Here is a 21497-nt window from a genome sequence, read left to right as displayed (position 1 = left end):
CCTGCATTCCTAAGGTCTTTCTCCAAGATGGTTTACTGGTGCTGAATGAGGTTAATGGCTGAAGACTTTCCAACATTCGCTGCACTCATGATACCCTTCTGGGTATGTAGTTTTAAGATTTAGAAGTTTTCTTGATGTCAGGACATGACATGACAGATAGATGAAAGGTGGAGCATGTTGTAACTTACAACTCAGAACCAGAGGACATGATTCAGGGCTGCACCGGAGTTGTGAAGGAATATAGATAGTAATACAGCAAACTGGAGTTGTAGGAGGCAGCTTGTGTGTGGCAAGTGGATTCGGGTTAGCTAGGTTTTCTGGGCTTTCTATACTTGGCCAATTTGAGTAATTTTACACGTTTCAGGGCATAGGAGTTATCCCCAGATGTCTGATACCTGCTCCTGGGGTGACTGGGGCTGATACATATTGACCCAGAGTTTGACAGCCTGTTAAGGAAAGTCGTTGGAAGTGTACTTAATCAGCTGTTCCAAATGTAGCACTGTCAAGCCTCTAACAAGGGCCTCAACAGTGGACAGAAACATTATTCTTTTAAAAGAATTATGTATCAAAACACCTTGGTACTAGCACAAATGCATACATATAGTGGAATAAAGAGGCCAGACGGAAGTCCTCATACTTATGCTCAGATTTTTGACAAGAGCGCAAAAACTTATTAAGGAGTCTTTTCAACAAATGACTTTCAAAAAGCTGGATATCTATATGCAAAAGAATGAAGTTGAACTCTTACCTTCCTCCATTTACTAAAACGAACTGAAATAAATCAGACATAAAAGTACAACTTAAAACTATAAAACTCCTAGAAAATAACATGAAAAAAGTTTCATGACACTGGATTTAGCAATAATTTCTTGGGTATAATACCAAAAGCATAGGAAACAAACATAACATATATTGGACTCCATTGAAATTTGAAAACTCCTGTGCAAAAAAAAAAAAAAAGACATTATGAACAGAATGAAAAGGAAGCAGACTGAATGGGAGACAGTATTTGAAAAACACATATCTGCAAGGGGTTAATATTTAAAATATGTATACAGAATATGTACATATATAATACGTACATGTTAACCACTCAACAAAGTATATATACTTCACATCATGTTGTACACAACAAAAGCATACAATGTTATCTGAAAATTTACAAAAACTTTCTTCAATGGGCAAAGACATTTAACAGATATTTCTCCAAAGAACCTATACAATTAGTCAACAAGCAAATGAAAAGATGCTCAACATCAATACTGAAATGCAAATTAAAAAACCATAATAAAATAACATCTTACACCCATCATGATTAAAAAACAAAGTGTTGGCAATAATGTGAAAAACTAGAACCCCTGCACTGGTGAGAATGTAAAATGGTGCAGCTGCTATGGAAAATAATTCCCCCCACAGTTTAAAATAGAATTAACGGGAAGTGGCCAGGCCTGTACAGGCTCATGCCTGTAATCCCAGCACTTTGGGAGGCTGAGGCGGATGGATCACAAGGTCAGGAAGATCAAGACCATCCTGGCTAACACGGTGAAACCCCATCTCTACTAAAAATACAAAAAATTAGCCGGGCGTGGTGGCGGGCACCTGTAGTCCCAGCTACTTGGGAGGCTGAGGCAGGAGAATGGCGTGAACCTGGGAGGCGGAGCTTGCAGTGAGCCGAGATTGTGCCACTGAACTCCAGCCTGGGTGACAGAGCAAGACTCCGTCTCAAAATAATAATAATAATAATTATTATTATAATTATTATTATTAACGGGAAGCACCATTTCCACTTCTGGGTATATGTCCAAGAAGAATTTAAAGCAGGGCCTCAGGAGGTATTTGTATATTCATGCTCATAGCGGCATTAACAAGAACAGAAGAGTGGAAGCAACCCAAATGTACACTGAAGAAAGAATACAGGAAAAGTGGCATATACATATACCACAGTCATATGCCACACATTTCTGTCTACCATGGACCACGTGTATAACAGTAATCCCGTATTATAACAGAGCTAAACAACTCCTATCACCTAGTGACACCATAGCCACTGTAACTCAATCCCATTACTCAAGTGTGTGTGGTGACACTGGTGTAAACAAACCTACTGGGCTGCCAGTCATATAAAGAGCACAGGCCGGGCGCTGTGGCTCATGCCTGTAATCCCAGCACTTTGGGAGGCCGAGATGGGCGGATCATGAGGTCAGGAGTTGGAGACCAGCCTGGCCAACATAGTGAAACCCCATCTCTACTAAAAATACAAAAAATTAGCCGGGCATGCTGGTGGGCGCCTGTAATCCTAGCTACTCGGGAGGCTGAGGCAGGAGAATCGCTTGTATCCGGGAGGGGGAGGTTGCAGTGAGCCAAGATCACACCACTACACACCAGCCCAGGCAACAGTGCGAGACTCTGTCTCAAAAAAAAAAATAAAGCCAGGTGCGGTGGCTCATGCCTGTCATCCCAGCACTCTGGGAGGCCGAGGCAGGTGAATCATGAGGTCAGGAGTTCGAGACCAGCCTGGCCAACATAGTGAAACGCCATCTCTACTAAAAATACAAAAAATTAGCTGAGTGTGGTGGCAGGCACCTGTAATCCTAGCTACTCGGGAGGCTGAAGCAGGAGAATCACTTGAACCCAGGAGGCAGAGGTTGCAGTGAGCCGAGATTGTGCCACTGCACTCCAGCCTGGCAACAGTGCGAGACTCTGTCTCAAAAAAAAAAAAAAAAAAAAAGTGTGAGGCAAGGCTTCAGAAAATATTCCAGAATATTGTTATCATAGGAGATAACAACTCCTTGTTATTGAGCCTGAAAACCTTCTAGTGGGACAAGATGTGGAGGCAAAAGACAGTGATATTAATGATCCTCACCCTCTGTAGGCCTTGACTAATGTGTGTGTCTGTGTCTTCATTTTTAACTTCTTTTTTACGAAGTTAAAAAAATTAAATAGAAAAAGTTTATAGAATATAAAAGAGTACTTCTATACAGGCTGTATAATGTGTTTGTGTTTTAAGCTATTATTACAAAAGAGTCAAAAAGCTTTTTAAAATTTTAAAAGTTCATGAAGTAAAAACGTTACAGTAGACTAAGGTTAATTTATTACTAAAGAAAAAATTAATTTAGAGTAGCCTAAGTGTACAATGTTTATAACATCTACAATAGAGTACAGTAATGTCCTAGAGCTTCACATTCACTCACAACTCACTCCCTGACTCAACCAGAGGGGTCCCGCAAGCTTCGTTCATGTTAGTGCCCTATAAAGTTTTTACCATTTTTCATACATTTTTACAGTACCTTTTGGAAACTTAGATATGTTTAGATACACACTTATCATTGTGTTTCAAATACCTACAATATTCAATACTGTAACATGCTGTTAAGATTTATATCTGAGGCGCAATGGACCATATCATATAGCCTAGGTGCGTAATAGGCTGTGCCCTTCAGGTTTGTGTAAGTACACTCTTTGTTCACACAATGACAAAATCACCTTAAGATGATTACTCAGAACACAGTCCTCTTGTTAGGCGACACATGACTACAATGGGATTTTATTCGGCCTTTAAAAAAGATGAAAATCATAAGCTATGCTACAACATGGATAAACCTTGAAGACATTAAGGGAAATAAGCCTCAAAATAAGTCACAAAAGACTAAAACTTAAGTTTCCTCATATGAGATATTTATAGTAAAATTCATACAGTAGTATTGTCAGGGGCTGGTTGGCGTAGGGAATGAGGAAGAGGAGTGGTTTAAAGCAGCGGTCCCCAACCTTTTTGGCACCAGGGACTGGTTTCATGGAAGCCAATTTTTCCACGCATCAGGGACAGAGGAGGGGGCGGACAGTTTCAGAATAAAACTGTTCCACCTCAGATCATCAGGTATTAGTTAGATTCTCCTAAGGAGCACACAACCTAGATCCCTCACAGGCACAGTTCACAATAGGGCTCAGGCTGCTATGAGAATCTAATGCTGCTGATCTGACAGGAGGTGAAGCTCAGGTAGTGATGCTGGCCCGGTTCCTAACAGGCCACAGACTGGTACCAGTTTGCAGCCTGGGGGTTGTGGACCCCTGGTTTAAAGGGTATAATGTTTTAGTTTCATTAAGTTGAAAAAACTTCTGGATATTAATTGACAACAATGCGAATGACTTAACACTACTGAACAGTACAGTTAAATATGGGTTAAGATGGTAGATTTTAAGTTACCTGTAATTTGCCACAATTATAATTTTTTTCTTTTTGAGACAGAGTCTCGCCCTGTCACCCAGGCTGGAGTGCAGTGGTGTGATCTCCGCTCACTGTAACCTCTGTTGCCTGGGTTCAAGTGATTCTCCTGCCTCAGCCTCCTGAGTAGCTGGGATTACAGGCACCCGCCACCACGCCCAGCTAATTTTTGTATTTTTAGTAGAGATGGGGCTTCACCATGTTGGCCCGGCTGGTCTCAAACTCCTGACCTCAGGTGATCCACCCACCTCGGCCTCCCAAAGTGCTGGGATGACAGGCATGAGCCACCGCGCCTGGACATAAATGTTTTTAATGTAGTTCCCAGCAGGAAATCCTTGCAGATTTCCATCTGAACTCTTTCAACATTAGATTTACATATATTAATAGGTTCTTTCTCTGATGTGAACCTTGTGGTGCTGAATGAGGTGACAGTTTTGGTGACTTTCCTGCATTCACTCCACTAAGGCCTTTTTCCAGTGTGAATTCTCTGATGTTTAATGAGGCTGGAGTTGTATTTAAACACTTTGCTGCATTCACCACACTCATAAGACCTTTCTCCAGTGTGAGGCTGCTGATGTATAATAAGGCTCGATTTAGTCCTAAACAATTCCCTACATTTACTGCACTCATGAGGCTTCTCCCCAGTGCAAACTTTATGATGTTTAATGAATGTAGAGCGGTATCTAAGAAACTTCCCACAGTTGCTGCATTCATAAGGCTTTTCTCCAGTATGAACTCTCTGATGAATAACGAGTTTGTAGCTATCTCTAAAAAATTTCCCACATTCACTACACTCATAAGGTCTTTCTCCAGTGTGAACTTTCTGATGTCTACTCAGTGTACAGCGATATCTAAAGAATTTCCCACATTTGCTGCATTTATAAGGCTTTTCTCCAGTGTGAATTCTCTGATGAATAACAAGTTTGTAGCTGTCCAGAAAGAATTTCCCACATTCATTGCATTCATAACGCCGTTCTCCAGTCTGGATTTTCTGGTGACCATCTAGATGAGCCTGTGTAAGGAAGGCCTTCCCACATTCACTACACACATAAGGCCTTGGCCTGAGGTCAATCCTCTTGTGTTGAATGAGGTCAGACCTTTTTGAAAATGCATCAGTGTGGATTTTCTCGTGCTGAACTAGGTGGGACTTTCTAACAAAGGCCTTCGCACATTGAGTGCATTCATAAGGCCGTTCTCCAGTATGGATTTTCTGGTGACCAACCAGATGAGCCTGTGTAAGGAAGGCCTTCCCACATTCACTACATGTATAAGGCCTTGGCCTAATGTCAATCCTCTTGTGTTGAATGAGGTCAGACCTTTTTGAAAATGCATCAGTGTGGATTTTCTGGTGCTGAACTAGGTGGGACTTTCTAACAAAGGCCTTCTCACATTCAGTGCACTCATAAGGCCGTTCTCCAGTATGAATTTTCAGATGCTGAACAACATTATGTTTGAGGCTAAAGGCTTTCCCACATTCGCTACACTTATAAGGCCTTTTGCCAGTATGAACTCTCTGGTGCATATTGAGTGTGGAGCGGTGACTAAAGAATTTTCCACATATGCTGCATTCAAAAGGCCTTTCTCCAGTATGAACTCTCTGATGTCTACCGAGTGTGAAGCTGTCCATAAACAATTTCCCACATTCACTGCACTCGTAACGCCTCTCCCCAGTGTGAACTTTCTGATGTCTGATGAGTTTGGAGTTATACATAAAAAACTTCCCACACTTGTTGCATTCATAGGGCTGTTCTCCAGTATGGGTTTTCTGGTGACCAACCAGATGAGCCTGTGTAAGAAAGGCCTTCCCACACTGGGTGCATTCATAAGGTGTTGGTCTACTGAGAATCTCCTGATGTTCAATAGGGTCAGACCTTTTTGAAAGAAAGCCTTCACTGTGAATTTTCTGGTGCTGAACTAGGTTGGACTTTCTAATAAAGGTCTTTCCATATTCAGTGCCCTCATAAGGCCTTTCTCCAGCATGATTTTGCTGATATTTAATAAGGTTGGAGTTGTACCTAAACAATTCCCCACATTCACTGAACTCATAAGGCCTCTCCCCATTATGGGTTTTTTGGTGCTCAAACAGCCCATGTTGGTGGCAAAAGTCTTTCCCACCTTGGCTGGAGTTGAAATCATTCTGTTCGCCTTGAAAGGCTTCCCCATCCTGGGTATCCCTGTATAGCTTCCACCCACTGTTTAAGACCTGTTGCTGGAGAAGGTCTGAGCTGGCAGTAAAATCCTTGCCACCCTGCGTGCATGTGAAGTTCCTCTCTCCCACGTGAGCACTGTGGTTCACAAATGAAGGCCTCCACTCATCACTTCTGGTGAGCTTCTCTCTAATCTGCTCCTTTTGGTGCAGGTCATGCTCTGCTGCACATGTGTACAGCCCTTGCTCAGGGTGTGTTCCATCGTGCTCAGCCAGGTGCAGAATGTCCTTCAGAAGTGAGCTACACGTCTTGCAGGGCTGGGCCTTCAGGGTGGACAAAGCTGGCTTTGGAATTGTGACCTGTAACACCCTTACAGAAACACACTGCTTGGAAGGTACCTCCTCATCCTTGGCTCCATGCCAACAACCTGTAAGAACAGAAATGCTGGTGAAGTGCATGTGAACTCCGGAGGGAGGAGACAGCCCCATCACAAATGTCTGTGAGACACACCCACAAATGAGGGCACAGGACTGGTCACAGGCAAGGAAATAAGGCCAGTGAGAGGAAGGCCCAGTGTTCAGAGGTGGGCCTGTCAAGTGTGTGTAGTGGGGGAATCCTGGTGGTAAGGACACAAGGGAGAAGTACCATGCAGGGAGGGCAGGTGGGGTCTCCAACTCACTCCTCTATAAATGGCTTTCAACGGGCCATGACTGTTGTGTCCAGATCCAGAGAGATCTGATTGTGTGACAGCGAGTATTCATGGACTACTGAAGGATACATGCAGACCTCATAACACCTAAAGTACAGGTCATACATTAGACAGCACTGCAAAGGGAGAGGTGGAAGAGAATGGTGGAGAGATGAAGGCTGGAGAGGAGGGGTCAGAGGTGGAAGGCAGGGGTCAGAAGTCAGAGTAAAAATAACAACAGGGAAGGAAAGGAAGAGTGACGGGTGGCCAGTGGCCCTGCATCAAACAATAGTGGTCACAAGGTAAGTTCTCAATGTGATTTGAACCCAGCCTTGATATCACATCCTTTCCCAGCTTTCACCCACCAGGGCCAAGTCCTTCTGAGTGTCTCTTGCCATTAATAGAGGACTATCCACTCTGCCAGGCACCCAGAGACCTCCCCCTTGCTCAAGGTGAGCAACTATCTAGCTGCGGCATAAGTCCAGCTAGGGGAAAGGCAGGGAAAGGGAGGGGACAGCATGTACACAGAGCAATAAACCCAGGACATGCTGCATTCTAAAGCTACCAGAACACCCAGCAGAGAGTCCTGCAGAAATAACTTCACAATCCTCACAAGTGGTGACCAGGGAGGTGCCTGAAATTCCTAGCACAGACACTGTCTCCAAGTATGTCAGCAAGGGGAACAGGGAAACACTTGGACAGAGGTTTCACACATTTGGACAGAGTAATCAAACCAGGGACAGGCACCGCCATTAGGATATCTTAAAGAAACCTGAAGATTTCTGACTTCCGAGCCTTATCTTGTAAAGTTTCAGAGCAACAGAAGCTGGGGCTGCTTAAGGGGAGGTGGTACAGTATACACAGCCCAGCTCTGGCTGCCTTATCACATTTGCCAGGAAACCAGGAGAGGACAGGACGTAGCACTCACAATCTGGTGTGGGAAAGACAGAGTTGTCATGGAAAAGAGCAAAAAAACAGCACCCAGCACAAGACACCAGAGTAGGTATGAAGGCCTTACCTACTGATGACAAAAGCGCAAAGTTCTCCAACATCACATTGCTGTGCAGGTGTCTCTGAGCATCATTAAGGATCCCCCATTCCTCCTGGGAGAAATATATGGCCACATCCTCAAAGACCATACAATCCTGCCAAAATTATGACACTTCAGTCTATGAACAACTTCTTATTCTGTGTTTCCTTAGATCTGTATTTATCTACTTAAAATCTAAGAATTGGAGGGCCAAACTAACAGCCAATGTTTTTACATTTCCCTTGCAATCCAGATCCCATATGCTGAACCACTATCTAATGCTCATACACGATTATTTCTCCTGTCCTAATCAACACAAGCCCTGTCACCACACAATAAGGGATAATCTCTTAGCCCTAAGGCTGCCAGACTTATGCAAACCACTGAGTTTTAAGCTCCTCATCCCACCCTGCATGCCTTTCCTGCCAAAACCCCAATACAGTCTCTGATGTATGCTTTCCCTTCAGTCATGCCTCTGCCTCCTAACCAAATCTAGTATTTCCCATGGCCTGGTGCAGCACGGCATTCCCCCTGCACTAAGGAAATTAAAGTAATAAAAATTATTTCAATGCCATTAGCCTCTCTGTCATCACTCACTCTTTTCCAAAAATGAAAATCCAGCGGGTCAATCACTGATACACTTCCCTCTCCAGAATCTTCAGTGCTTCCCCAGTACCCACACACATCCATCCCCTGCTTAGCCTCCACCCACTTCCCAAGGAGGAAGAGACTCCACATCCGGGTAGCATTCGCACTTCTCTCACCCCCACTGCTACTGATTGCTGAGTCCAGCACAGCACAAAGATGGGTGGGGAGAAAGCAAAAGCATCATCAATGCCTAGCCCAGGGCGCCCTACCTTCTTTTTTTTTTTTTTTTTTTGAGACAGAGTCTTGCTCTGTCACCCAGGCTGGAGTGCAGTGGCTCACTGCAACCTCTGCCTCCCAGGTTCAAGCAATTCTCCTGCCTCAGCCTCCTGAGTAGCTGGGATTACAGGCACCTGCCACCACTCCTGGCTAATTTTTGTATTTTTAGTAGAGACGGGGTTTCCCCATGTTGGGCAGGCTGGTCTCAAACTCCTGACCTCGTGATCCACCCGCCTTGGTCTCCCAAAGTGCTGGGATTACAGACATGAGCCACTGCGCCCGGCCGGCCCTACCTTCTTTTGTCACCCCGTTTTCTTGGGGTCTCCAGATCTTGCCTCCCAGACACCCAAACTCAGGCTCACTCTTCTCCCTTACGTGCCCATTGCCAGGGCTGGGACCACGCATTCATGCTCCTCCTCACCTTCGCATCTCGCTTTGGACAGTACCTCTCTCATGTATCTAACTCCTCCACTCTTGCAATACTAACAGCAGCCCTGGCCCAACCAGGAGCATTTCCATGGCCTCCCAAGATGCCACTCTGTACATGGAGTCCTGCAGTGCACCAGAACCCTATTTGCTCCTGGGCTGCCCAGAATATAATGTTCCCTAGCACCTGGGGCAGCACCGAGCCCTGTTCTGAAGGTCTCCCTTCCCAGTCCTGTTTTCTGGTTTAACCTCAGCCCCCCCAAAACCCAAGTGACAACCTCACAGTTCTTGCATACCTCCTCTGAGTTCCAGATCTTGGCTGTCTCCCCCTTTTGCAATGTACATGTTTTCCCATAAGCAGTCACAACATTCTCTATCCCCCTAATCCTAATCCAAAGCCCAGATACACTGACCTCCCCAGTGCTATCCCCACCCCAGGCCTAGCAATGTTCCTTGCTGATCCCATCTTCCCCTAAAGTAGTCTCACAGTTTGCAGGAAACTATCCAGGTCCAAGCAAGACTCACCATGAAACCCTGGTGAGTTTGTGGAGACGCCTCACCATCCATCTCATGGCCACTCTCCCCTCAAAAGCCCTTCCTTATACTCCACAGGCCGCCCCCAACATAACACACAAACATACACACACATACCCTCAGTCGATCCACTCTCTCATCTGTCTTTGTGACACCCACCAACACCATCCAGGTGCCCAGTGGAGACACCCAGTCCTCAGTCTGTTCCTTCTCCTTCCTTCCTACTAACACCATTGCTTCCTAAATCTGACCCAGTTTCACAACAGTTCAGCTATCATGTAGTGGATGTCTCCTTCCTGAACACCTCCAATGAACTCCATTCCTGTGTGTACAACTGCCAGCCTGGCACCTCCACTCAAAGTCTCTGAAACATTTTTTGTGTATTTTTGTTTTTGTTTTGGCTTGGATTTTTGTTTTTGTTTTTGTCTTACTCTGTTGCCCAGGCTGGAGTGCAGGGGCACAATCATGGCTCACTGCAGCCTTTACTTCCCAGGCTCAGGTGACCCTCCTGCCTCAGCACGCCGATTAGCTGAGACCACAGAGAGACGCCACCACACCCAGCTATTTATTACTATTTGTAGGGACACAGTCTCCCTATGTTGCCCAGGCTGGCCTCAAGCGATCTTCCCACCTCTGCCTCCCAAAGTGCTGGGATTACAGGTGTGATCCACCATGCCTGGCCACTGGAACATTTTTGACTTGGCCAAAACTTGGTTCCTCATATGCTCTACTATATAAACACTCCCCCTACTACAGAACTTACTACATCTTAGTTGCTGGGACATCCATCCTTCCAAATAAGGCCAAAACTGTGGGGCCATTCCTGACCCCCTCTTCCATCTCAGCTCCCAAGCTTCCTTGCTCTCTACGTTATAAAATACAGGCAGCTCTAGATCAAACACATACAGAAGCCCCCCACTCCTCCCACTTCCACCACCGCCACTCTCGTTCAGTCACCAACAACCTCCACCTGGGCTGTTGCTGGACCGATCACCCAGGTATCCGTGGCTCCACCCTCACCCGCACGTGGTCTTCCATTCTGCAGGCAGAGGGAGCCACTAAAACCTGGGTCAGGTCACCTCTTTTTCCCCCCTCCTCAAACCTTCCCTAGTTACCATCGCCCTCAGATGAAAGGCCCAGAACCTTAGACTGCCATTCCATGCTGATCCCGCATGCCCTGTATGCCCCAACCTCCTACCCTGCTGCCATACTCTATCACGACCAGATACAACATGGATTTTCAGTTCACTAAACATCCCAGCTAAGTCGCACCAGTAAGCATTTGAACTTTCTATATCCCGTGCCTGAACGCCCTGCCACATCTTATCCCATCAGTTGTCGGAACTAGGACCACTCTATAACCAGAGGCTGAGTTCTGACTCCTGGTTGTCGTGGAACCACAGTCTTCAGACCCAAGGAAGGGAAAAACATGAAGTTTCAGGACACCACCTTTCCCTATATCAGCATGCCTAAAATAACGGAGAGATAAGTGGTGGGGGCCTGGGGTAGAGAGCCTGAGAAACCCTTGACTTACCTGTGCAGGGTCCTTATGCATTGCTGCCACTGCAATGGACCCTGTGGGAAGATGTGGCAGACTTGTACAGTTACTACTTGAGACCGTCACTACGACAGTTACTACTGTTACTACTTGAGACCATCATTACGAGACTGAATGAAGGGGGACGAACGGAGAAATGAAAACTTAAGACGAAAGAAACTGTTTTAAAGAAGGCGAACTGGGGAAGAAGAGAGCTCCCTGCTTCTAGTGAGCAAAGGCAGCCCCTGAGCTTCCACAGCCCTCCACATTTATTGGGTAGGATGAAAGGGAGGAGGAGGTAACGACTGGTCAGCTGCTTAATTGATCACAAGTTCACATTATTGTTAACAGGCTTCAATTATGCCTAATCACAAGAAACACTTGTGCCTGGGTCGTGACTGCCTTCAGCATTCCTTCTGGGTGGCAGACGCAGTTTGTCAGTTTGCCAACATCCTGCTTTCATGAGAAACAGTTTGCTGTTTACTCATATAGCCTCCAGTGGCATACTGAGTTGATCACGACCCTCATTCTTTCGGCCTGTAACAGGAAGAAGCAAGCCATGAGTATCAGGACAGTACTGCGGCATCCTACAGGCTGAGCTGTACAACCATCTCTGCCCTGTACTGGAGCAAAGTAATCTGAAGCTACAGCAAGTCCTAAGTTCAGTGCTGCCTCTTAGCAGCTCTGTGTCTTTGGACAAGGACTGAACCTCCCTAAGCCTCAGTGCCCTTATGTGTAAAATGGAGATTAAAAGGGTTCCCACTTCACAGGGCTCATATTGACAAGAAGCATAAGTAGTACACACTATGTATAAGCATTACTTTCTATAGGATTAATGGTTTTGTACATGTTTTCAGCACAAAGTAGAAGGGTTTTGAAAATTTGAGTATTTTTCCCTTTTTTTTTTTTTTTTGAGACAGTGTCTCGCCCTGTTGCCCAGGCTGCAGTGCAATGGCACAATCTCAGCTCACTGGAACCTCCACCTCCCGGGTTCAAACGATTCTCCTGCCTCAGCCTCCTGAGTAGCTGGGATTACAGGCGCCCGCCACCACACCCAGGTAATTTTTGTATTTTTTAGTAGAGACAGAGTTTCACCATGTTGGCCAGGCTGGTCTCAAACTCCTGACCTCGTGATCCGCCCACCTTCGCTTCCCAAAGTGCTGGGATTACAGGCATGAGCCACTGTGCCCAGCCCACACTTCTTAAAGTTTTAAGGAAATGTGATATATATATAAAGCTTTGTACTATAAGCAGAGTTACAGGTAAATTAACATTCTAACAATAAATATTTTAATACATTTAAATTATTGATTACATCTATTTCCAATTGCCTATGTGTACATATTTAGAAGGATATTGGCTGAGGAAAAAAAAAAATAGCCCAGACCTGTCTGACCTACACAAAATGTATCAGGCTCAGAGAGGCAAGAATATATGAGATGTCAGTCACATCCCTGAACCTATGCCTGAGGACAACTGTTTAAAGACATTCTGTTCCTGACTAGCTGTCTCACCTATTATCTTCATGTTTCTGTAATCTATAATATAAATAAGAATGTATAGCCAATAAAAACTTATTTTAACATAAGTTATTGGTAAACAACTCAGAAACTGCTTCTTTTTTCCTTTAAAAAAAAAAAAACACTTGTCACTGTGGTAATTGAAGTGTATATTCAGGACAACTTGAATCTATGGTCCCAGATGGCTATCATCAACATGTGAACTTGAATAAACTCTCTTTAAACTAGATTCTGACTTGCTTGGTTATTTAAGATTGATATAGTTCATTAGTGTTTAAGTCAATTACCTGTTTTTACATCCCTAAGTTAATGAGTTGTAGGATGGGGCTGAGCAGTCAATCAGTTACTGGTCCGTTCAGCAAACAGGTCAGCCTGCCATATAATGCAGTAAAGGGAGCTTGCTGGAGGCCCTTAACTGTGGTGGAGGATGTGAGAAAGCCCTGCCCAGTTTTGGACCCAGTTGCTGCATGGCCTTATCTTGTTCCCCAAAGAGTGGCCCTCAGGGCCAGCTGAGTTAGAAGGGTGGAGTGACTACAATTATCTCATGCCTCAGTCTCTGTATTCCAGGGCAACTCCTTATCCATCCAGGCCTCTTTTTCAACAGAAACAGACCAAACTCTTAGCCCATATCTGCTCCCTTCTGCAGGGAGTATCAGAGATGCCCTCCCTACCATGGTCTTTCCTCCAAATCTGAGCCCTCCCCTACCTCAGCCCATATGAAAAAACAATGCAGGATTCTTCCTTCTCAATCTGATCCACAGGCCAACTTCTCAAGTGCACAACTTCTAACTCATTTAAAGCTCCAGGCCAGCTACCTTCCCTCACCTTTGGAAATTACGTCCACCTACCCATGTGATGTCGCCCAAAATCCAACCCAGGATCTTCTGTCTGAAACCCGCTCCTTAAGCTGATATCTCTAATTCCATTCTTTCAGATTTTTCAGGCCAAAACAAAACCTATGGAAGACACCATTCACTACCGACTTTCCCTCACAGCTATGTTTGATGCAGCAGGAAATCCTGTTGACTCTATCTCTGAGATCCATCCAGAGTCTCATCACATCTCCCCTCTACTGCAACCCCTCTGGCCCAGCCCTACCATAACTCAAGGGGTCTCCTCAGCGGTCCCCCTGCCCCCGTTCAACATCCTGTTTTCCCCAACTTTAAACTTCTAACTCTGGGCGTGACCCTCCCATTCGTCCTCCCTGCACAGCCCTCTATGGCTTTCTGCGGCTCCACTGCCCTTCCAGGGGAGACTCCGCCTCAACCTCTGCTCCTTGGAGACAAAGACGCTCGGGCTCCCCAGTGCCGCCCGTTCTGCAGTGCCTCCAAGCCCCAGAGACGTGTCGGTCTCCGACGGGAGCTCCCCCGCCTCATCGCACCGCAGTCCCAGTCCCGGGCACCCCACACAAGAACGCCCCTCTCTTAGAGACACAAGGGCCTAACCTGCAGGGCGGCTCCTTGGGACTTCAGCACTGGGAGGAGGGGTTGGGCGGGGCGGCCTGGGACGCTGCACGCACCTCGGTCAGGTTCATCGGCGCGGCCTCCTCCAGTCCAGCCAGGGAAGAGCGGGGCGGGAACGGCGGTCACCTGGACGCTGACGGAGGCAGGGGCGCCTGCAGCCGACTCAGCCGATCCGCACTCTAGCCTCTGTGTAGAAGGAACACCGCTTCTCGCGTTTTTCCGCTCTTTCACCTCAGTCCCGACCCAGAGCTCTGGGACCCTCTAAATCAGTGAACAGATCCCTAGGTAGCCATGCTAAGGCAACCATGAGGGCGCCGCCAGAAGTCCCGCCCACACAATTGAGACCTCATTAGTCGTCTCTCTGCTAGACCAATGGCTACACTCGCTGCCCTGCCCCCGCAGTGTCTTCTGGGTAATGTAGTTCTCACGTTGCGGCCTGTGTCGCCCGCAGTGTCTTCTGGGTAATGTAGTTCCCACGCCGCTACCTGCCTCGCCTCACAATGCAGGGCGCGCGGACCTTACGGAAAAAAGCTGGAGGTTCCTGGAGGAGCGTTAAGAAATGCAGTTCCTGGGCTCTTAAGGACGTGGAGGGGCTTTGCTGACTCTTAAACTGCAAGTAACCAGATTTTCCCGGAGAGCAGTCTAGGACAAGTCTGAGAAATATTTCAGAGACCTGTCGTTTCAGATTCTCTGAAGCACAGCAAGTCCCGAAAGGAGGAACATCAGAAGCGACATGGCTGACCATAATGAACTGGTCCTCCATTCATAGCGGTCAGCTCTTTTGTGCTTGTCAAGTACACACATACGGAGGCTCTGGAAACTTTTTTTGATCGTTAGTGTGCTTCTGTTGGGACAAGAAAGAAAAGACCCACACAGGATGTGATGGAGAGTTGAAGGAGGAATATCTTTCTGTCGACGAAAAGGGTGGAACTTTGTGAAATAGTTGAAGAGATTTATTCTGAGACAAATATGAGTGACTAATGGCCCATGACACGGCTGCAAGATATCCTGAGAACATATGCCCAGGGTGGCCCATCTACAGCTTGGTTTTAACAATTTAGGAAGACGTAAGACATCAATCAATACATGTAAAATGTACATTGGATTCCTCTGGAAAGGCGCAACTGGAAGGGAGGGGCGGGGCTTCCAGGTCAGGTGGGTTCAAAGATTTTCCGATTGGCAATTGGTTGAAAGAGCTTGTATCTAAAGACCTGGAATCAGTAGAAACAGTTGTCTGGGTTAAGGGGTTGTGGGCCGGGCGTGGTATCTCACGCCTGTAATCCCAGCACTTTGGGAGGCCGAGGTGGGTGGATCACCTGAGGTTGGGAGTTCGAGACCAGCCTGACCAACATGTAGAAACCCCATCTCTACTAAAAATACAAAATTAGACGGGCATGGTGGCACATGCCTGTAATGCCAGCTACTCGGGAGGCTGAGGCAGGAGAATCGCTTGAACCCGGGAGGCGAAGGTTACGGTGAGCCGAGATCTCGCCATTGTACTCCAGCCTGTGCAACAAGAGCGAAACTCCGTCTCAAAAACAAAAAAAGACAAGGGGTTGTGAAGACCAAGGTTATATCATGCAGATGAAGCCTCCAGGTAGTCTTATAAGGCCTTATGATAAGGCCTCAGCTCCTGAGCTAAAGCTATCTTCCCACCTCAGCCTCCAGAGCAGCTGGGACTGTAGGTGCAGGACACTGTCCCTGGCTTTATTCAGCTTTTTACAATGCATTACAAAAAGTCGGCATTTAGAGCTATTTTTCTCTCACTGCAATTGAGTAGCAGTGAGAGAAAAATTGAGTAGCAGTAGTATTGCCATCAGGTGGTGGCAATACTACCTGAAAACCATGCCCCCAACAAATGAAGATTTGGATAATGCCTTATGGTCTCTTATGCAGGATTAGTGAAGGAAGAACAAAGAAAAGACCAAAAATTAAAACCCATTCTCTTTATATTCAGAAAAGGAAAGGGCTATTTTTTGGCCAAAGCGTTACAATTTAGTTTGCCAACCAAGTTTAAAAAAAAAAAAAGGAAAAATTAACTCTGCCCAACTGAAGGTCTGGCAAAAACAAACCTTTGAAAGGGTTGTGGAAAATTAATGAATATTAAACTAATTTTCAACATAACCAGTTAAAAATAAGAAATCCCACTAACGTGGATAGTTCCTTATTTAGGTGTGAGAAATTTGCTATACAAATGGACAACGGCTACACCAAATATAAAAATTGACTCTGACCCATAATCTACACCAACCCATTCAGAAATCGAATGTGGTATCTACAGTAACCACTCCCAAGTCAGAATACTATGTCTAGCAACAAGGCCAGGAAGCCAAACAACATCCCACGTAACAACTGGCTTAAAATGGCTAAGACATGACTAAGAACTGACAGCTTTCTAATTGTTGCCCATATGTTCAACTTAGGACCAACTGGAGAAAGTCAGTGCATCACTAGCCAATCACATAGGATGTCAACCTTCTAAATAACCCCTTCCAACACACACACACACTCCTCAAGACTATAGCCTCCAGTCATGGCATACCTAATACTTTACCTTTTATCTACTATGAAGCTTTTTACACCTCTGCTTGCCTTTCAAGCTCTGCTGAGTGCAAGAGATTGTGGATGACTCCTTTACTACGGTGTGGTCTGATTTAATAGGCTATGTTTGTTCTCATTTGGGTCTTCATTTATTTCCAAGTTGTCTGTTTGCAGTCCATGAATGCTACCATTAAGCATACTTCTTACTAATGAAGGTGCAGTGAACAAAGGATTGATATAATTAGATGTGACCATTGTAGAAATTATGTTACAATGTATCATACTTATAGAGGTCCCAGTGAAATAACGTCTAACCTGTTCATCACCATGGGCCATAGTCATCAAACAGGTATAGTAACCACAGAGGTCCTTTATGCTTTGCTCTTCACACCTTGTCAAATCCATGATGACATGTTAAGTTAGCAACAAGTTTGAACACTACTGTCTTTGCACTGGGTTTCTTGGCTATTTAGACTCTGTTTACTCCCCCCTCCCACCTTTTTTTTTTTTTTTTTTTTTTTTTAAGACAGAGTCTCACTCTGTTGCCCAGGCTGCAGTGCAATGGCAGGATCTCAGCTCACTGCAACCTCCACCTCCCAGGTTCAAGCAATTCTCCTGCCTCAGCCTCCCGAGTAGCTGGGACTACAGGCTCGTGCCACCACACCTGGCTAATTTTGTATTTTTAGTAGAGACATTGGCCAGGCTGGTTTCGAACTCCTGACCTCAGGTGATCTGCCTGCCTCAGACGCCCAAAGTGCTAGGATTATAGGTGTGAGCCACCGCGCCCCGCCTCCTTTTTTTTTTTTAATTGGCTCCCGTGACATTGCCATCCTTGATAGTATCACACCATTTCTTTTCATCTCTTTTTGCTATCTTATATGTAACAGTTTAGTGATGTACTTTCTTAAAGCATTGTCATGAAGAAGATAATAATAGGGTAAAACTCAAGCATAGGCTGGGCGCAGTGTCTCATGCCTGTAATCCCAGCCCTTTGGGAGGCCGAGGCAGGCAGATCACCTGAGGTCCGGAGTTCGAGATCAGCCTGACCAACATGGAGAAACCCCATCTTTACTAAAAACTCCATCTTTACTAAAAAATACAAAATTGGCCAGGCATGCGCCTATAATCCCAGCTACTCGGGATGCTGAGGCAGGAGAATTGCTTGAATCCGGGAGGCAAAGGTTGCAGTGAGCCAAGATCACGCCATTGCACTTCAGCCTGGGCAACAAGAGTGAAACTCCGTTAAAAAAACAAAAACAAAAAAAACTCAAGCATAGGCTCTAGTGACTTGTTTCAGCTAATATCACAGACCAAGGGTTTTCTGATTCTCAACAGACTGGTGACCATTTGGACAGACTTTGCTTTGGGTCACTGATAAAATGGGATAAGATTCTCTTATCTTCTTTTTCTTTTTTTTTTTTTCTTTTTTGTCCAGAGAATTAGGCATTCATTCAGAAAGAGTATTCTCAGATTTTCTGCATGCTGAGGTTTGAAGATTGTCGTGTTCTTGTGGGGAAGTAGCCACCTATCATGCTGTAGAACCAGGCCTAAGGTACATAATCATTACACTCCTCTCAGACAGTGCCAGCACTTATTGGATCGTCTAAATTGAAATCGTCTCCTTTCCAGGAAAGTCTCCTGCATGTTATATGTACTCTGATTACAATCATAATTCTAGTGTTTAGGTTTCTAAGTGGCATAACTTCACCCGGATAATTTTTGCCTTCAGTGGCTACTAGGAGGAACATTTCAGTTGAAAAGAAAACAAAAACTGTTAATTTAAGAGATGCATTAGAAAAGAAAGAAAACAAAATTTCTCAGGCCCAGTGAGCAGTAGTTTTTTATTGGAATGAATCTTATTTGTACAGTCTCCAAGGTTCTGAATAAAAAATTGTTTCAGTAAAAATTTCCTTGAATAAAGCCATTGAACAATTTGGCAAACTTAAGCAAAATCCTCCCCCTCCTATTCCTCTAGTTGCTGCCTTATATCTAACTCTTCTACTTCCCCTTTACCCTTCTAATCTTTCTCTTTTTTTTTTTTTTTTTTTTTTTTTTTGAGACAGAGTCCTGCTCTGTCATCAGGCTGGAGTGCAGTGGCACAATTTCGGCTCACTGCAATCTCTGCCTCCCGGGTTCAAGTGGTTCCCCTGCCTCAGCCTCCTGAGTAGCAGGGACTACAGGCACGCACCATCACGCCCAGCTAATTTTTTGTATTTTAGTAAAGACGGGGTTTCACCATGTTGGCCAGGATGGTCTCAATCTCCTGACCTCGTGATCTGCCCACCTTGGCCTCCCAAATTGCTGGGATTACAGGCGTGAGCCACCGTGCCCTGCCTAATCTTTCTCCTTCTGCACCTCCTCCCTCTTCTATCCTTTGCTCAGGCCCCCTTTATTTTCCCAAAAAATATCCTAAAATTCCAAAATGCCAATTACCTCTAAAGATCTATGCTTTCAAGAGCCAAGTATGTAGGCAACTGTCAGATGTAAACCTTGGACCCAGGATGAATTAACAGCTGCAACTAAAGATTTCTCTAAACCCAAATAAGACTAGCATGTGTTCATAGAGAAATTTCGAATTCTTTCATATGCATATGACCCAGAGTTATGTGACTTACACCATGTTATGGTTTAAACCTTTGTCTTCTCCAAACTCATGCTGAAATCTAATTGCCACTGTAACAATATTAAGAGGTGGAACCTTTAAGAGGCTTCAGATCATGAGGGCTCCACCCTCATAGGTGGACTAATGCTATCATCGCAAGAATGGGTTCTTATTCCCTCTTGCTGTCTCTTTGCTCTTCTACCATTTGATGCCTTCTGTCATGTTATGATGCAGCGAGAAGGCCCTCACCAGATGCGAGTATCTTGGTATTGGACTTCCCAGCCTCCAAACTATGAGCCAATAAATGTCTCTTCTTTGTAAATTACCCAGCCTGTGGTATTCTGTTATAGAAGCACAAAACAGACTAAGACATGCCACTTGTATACATGTTGGTGTGAACCTCAGATGATAAATCCTGAATGATGAAAGGTGATTAGACTGACCTGGATAGGCAGCTACAGGGCACCTTTTTCCACAATAAACCACAATAAAACTATAGGTCAAAAAGGCTAGGAAATTAAGATCAAGTCTCCTAAAAGCCATACCTCAAATGTTTTCAATCAAAATCCATTTGAACAGAGTAGCTACAATTAAAAGAAACAGAAGAACACAACAAGTGTTGTCAAGGATGTGGAAAAATTAGAAACATGTGCCTTTTGATAAGAATGTAAAATGATGCAGCCACCATGGTGGCTGTGCACCTGTGGTCTCAGCTACTCAGGAGGCTGAGGTGGGAGGATCACTTGAACCTGGTATCGGACTGTGGTAAGCTGAGATTACACCACTGCACCACTCCAGCCTGAGTGCCAGAGGAAGACCTGCCTCAAAAAATAAAAAATAAAAAAAATTCACCAGGCATGGTGGTGCACACTTTTAGTCCTAGCTACTTGGAAATCTGAGGCAGGAGGATCTCTTGAGCCCAGGATGTCAAGGATGCAGTGAACTGTGACTGTGCCACTTACTCCAGCCTGGGTACAGAGCAATACCCTGTCTCCAAAAGATAATTTAAAACTAAGAAAAAATTTTAAAATAGAATTATATGTGATCTAGCAATTTTACTTCTGGGTATATACAAAAAGAAATTAAAGTAGGGCTTCATGAAGATAGTTCCACACCCATGTTCATAGTAGCCAGAATGTGGAGACAATCAAAGTGTTCATTGATGTGGCTGGGTGCAGTGGCTCACGCCTGTAATCCCAGTACTTTGGGAGGCCGAGGCAGGCAGATCACCTGAGGTCAGGAGTTCGAGACCAGCCCGGCCAATATGGCAAAACCCCATCTCTACTAAAAATACAAAAAATTAGCCAGGCGTGGTGGTGGGCGCCTGTAATCCCAGCTACTCAGGAGGCTAAGGCAGGAGAATCGCTTGAACCCAGGAGGTGGAGGTTGCAGTGAGCTGAGATCGCCATTGCACTCCAGCCTGGGCAACAAGAGCGAAACTCTACCACAAAAAAAAAAAAAAAAAAAAGTATTCATTGATGAATGACTGGATAAAGAAAATATATATACAATGGAATATTATTCAGCCTTAGCAAGGAAGGAAATTTTGACACACGCAACAACATGGAAGAACTTGAGGACTTATTGTAAGTGAAGTAAGCTAGTCACAAAACAATACATTTGTATGATTTTACTTGTATAAACTACCTCAAGTAGTCAAATACATAGGAAAGTAGATAGGGGTTTCCAAGAAGTGGGAGAGCAAAAACTAGAAGTTCCTCAGTTCAGATCACTGAGTGTCTTATGAGGAACGGTAGTGTCTAATATCTTCCCATACACTTAAACGCTCAGATTCAAACATAAATGTACCTGATCATCCTCATCTATTCCTGGTAGATAACAGGTGCTATACTTTCTACATTAAATCTTGTCAAAATAATAATAACAGTAGCCAAGTGTGGTGGTGCTCACCTGTAGTCCCAGCTA

The 21497-nt window shown here is 45.0% G+C and overlaps 1 protein-coding gene across 4 annotated transcripts; it reads right to left on the bottom strand.

Annotated features, from left to right (window-relative positions):
- Positions 1-849: 849 nt before the first annotated feature.
- ZNF749 (zinc finger protein 749) lies at positions 850-14764 on the bottom strand. 4 transcript variants are annotated; one of them, XR_010153976.1, is made up of 4 exons: positions 14485-14764; positions 8073-8199; positions 4519-6793; positions 850-1464 (listed from the first exon to the last, which is right to left on the bottom strand). XR_010153976.1 is itself a non-coding variant. In XM_016936954.4 (3 exons), the coding sequence occupies exons 1-3, from the start codon at positions 14497-14499 to the stop codon at positions 4680-4682; spliced, it is 2256 nt and encodes a 751-aa protein (XP_016792443.1). In that variant the 5' UTR covers positions 14500-14762; the 3' UTR covers positions 3517-4679. The 4 variants fall into 4 exon arrangements, 2 of the variants coding, with proteins under 2 accessions (XP_016792443.1, XP_016792444.1); XR_010153977.1 differs by having other exon boundaries at positions 14411-14756; XM_016936954.4 differs by lacking the exon at positions 850-1464 and having other exon boundaries at positions 3517-6793; positions 14485-14762.
- Between the last annotated feature and the right edge of the window lie 6733 nt (positions 14765-21497).

This window comes from Pan troglodytes, chromosome 20 (genome assembly GCF_028858775.2).
Source record: "Pan troglodytes isolate AG18354 chromosome 20, NHGRI_mPanTro3-v2.0_pri, whole genome shotgun sequence".
In the NCBI taxonomy this organism is placed as follows: domain Eukaryota; kingdom Metazoa; phylum Chordata; class Mammalia; order Primates; family Hominidae; genus Pan; species Pan troglodytes.
Note: the sequence above shows the minus strand (reverse complement) of the source record. Positions and strands in the feature narration are given on the sequence as shown.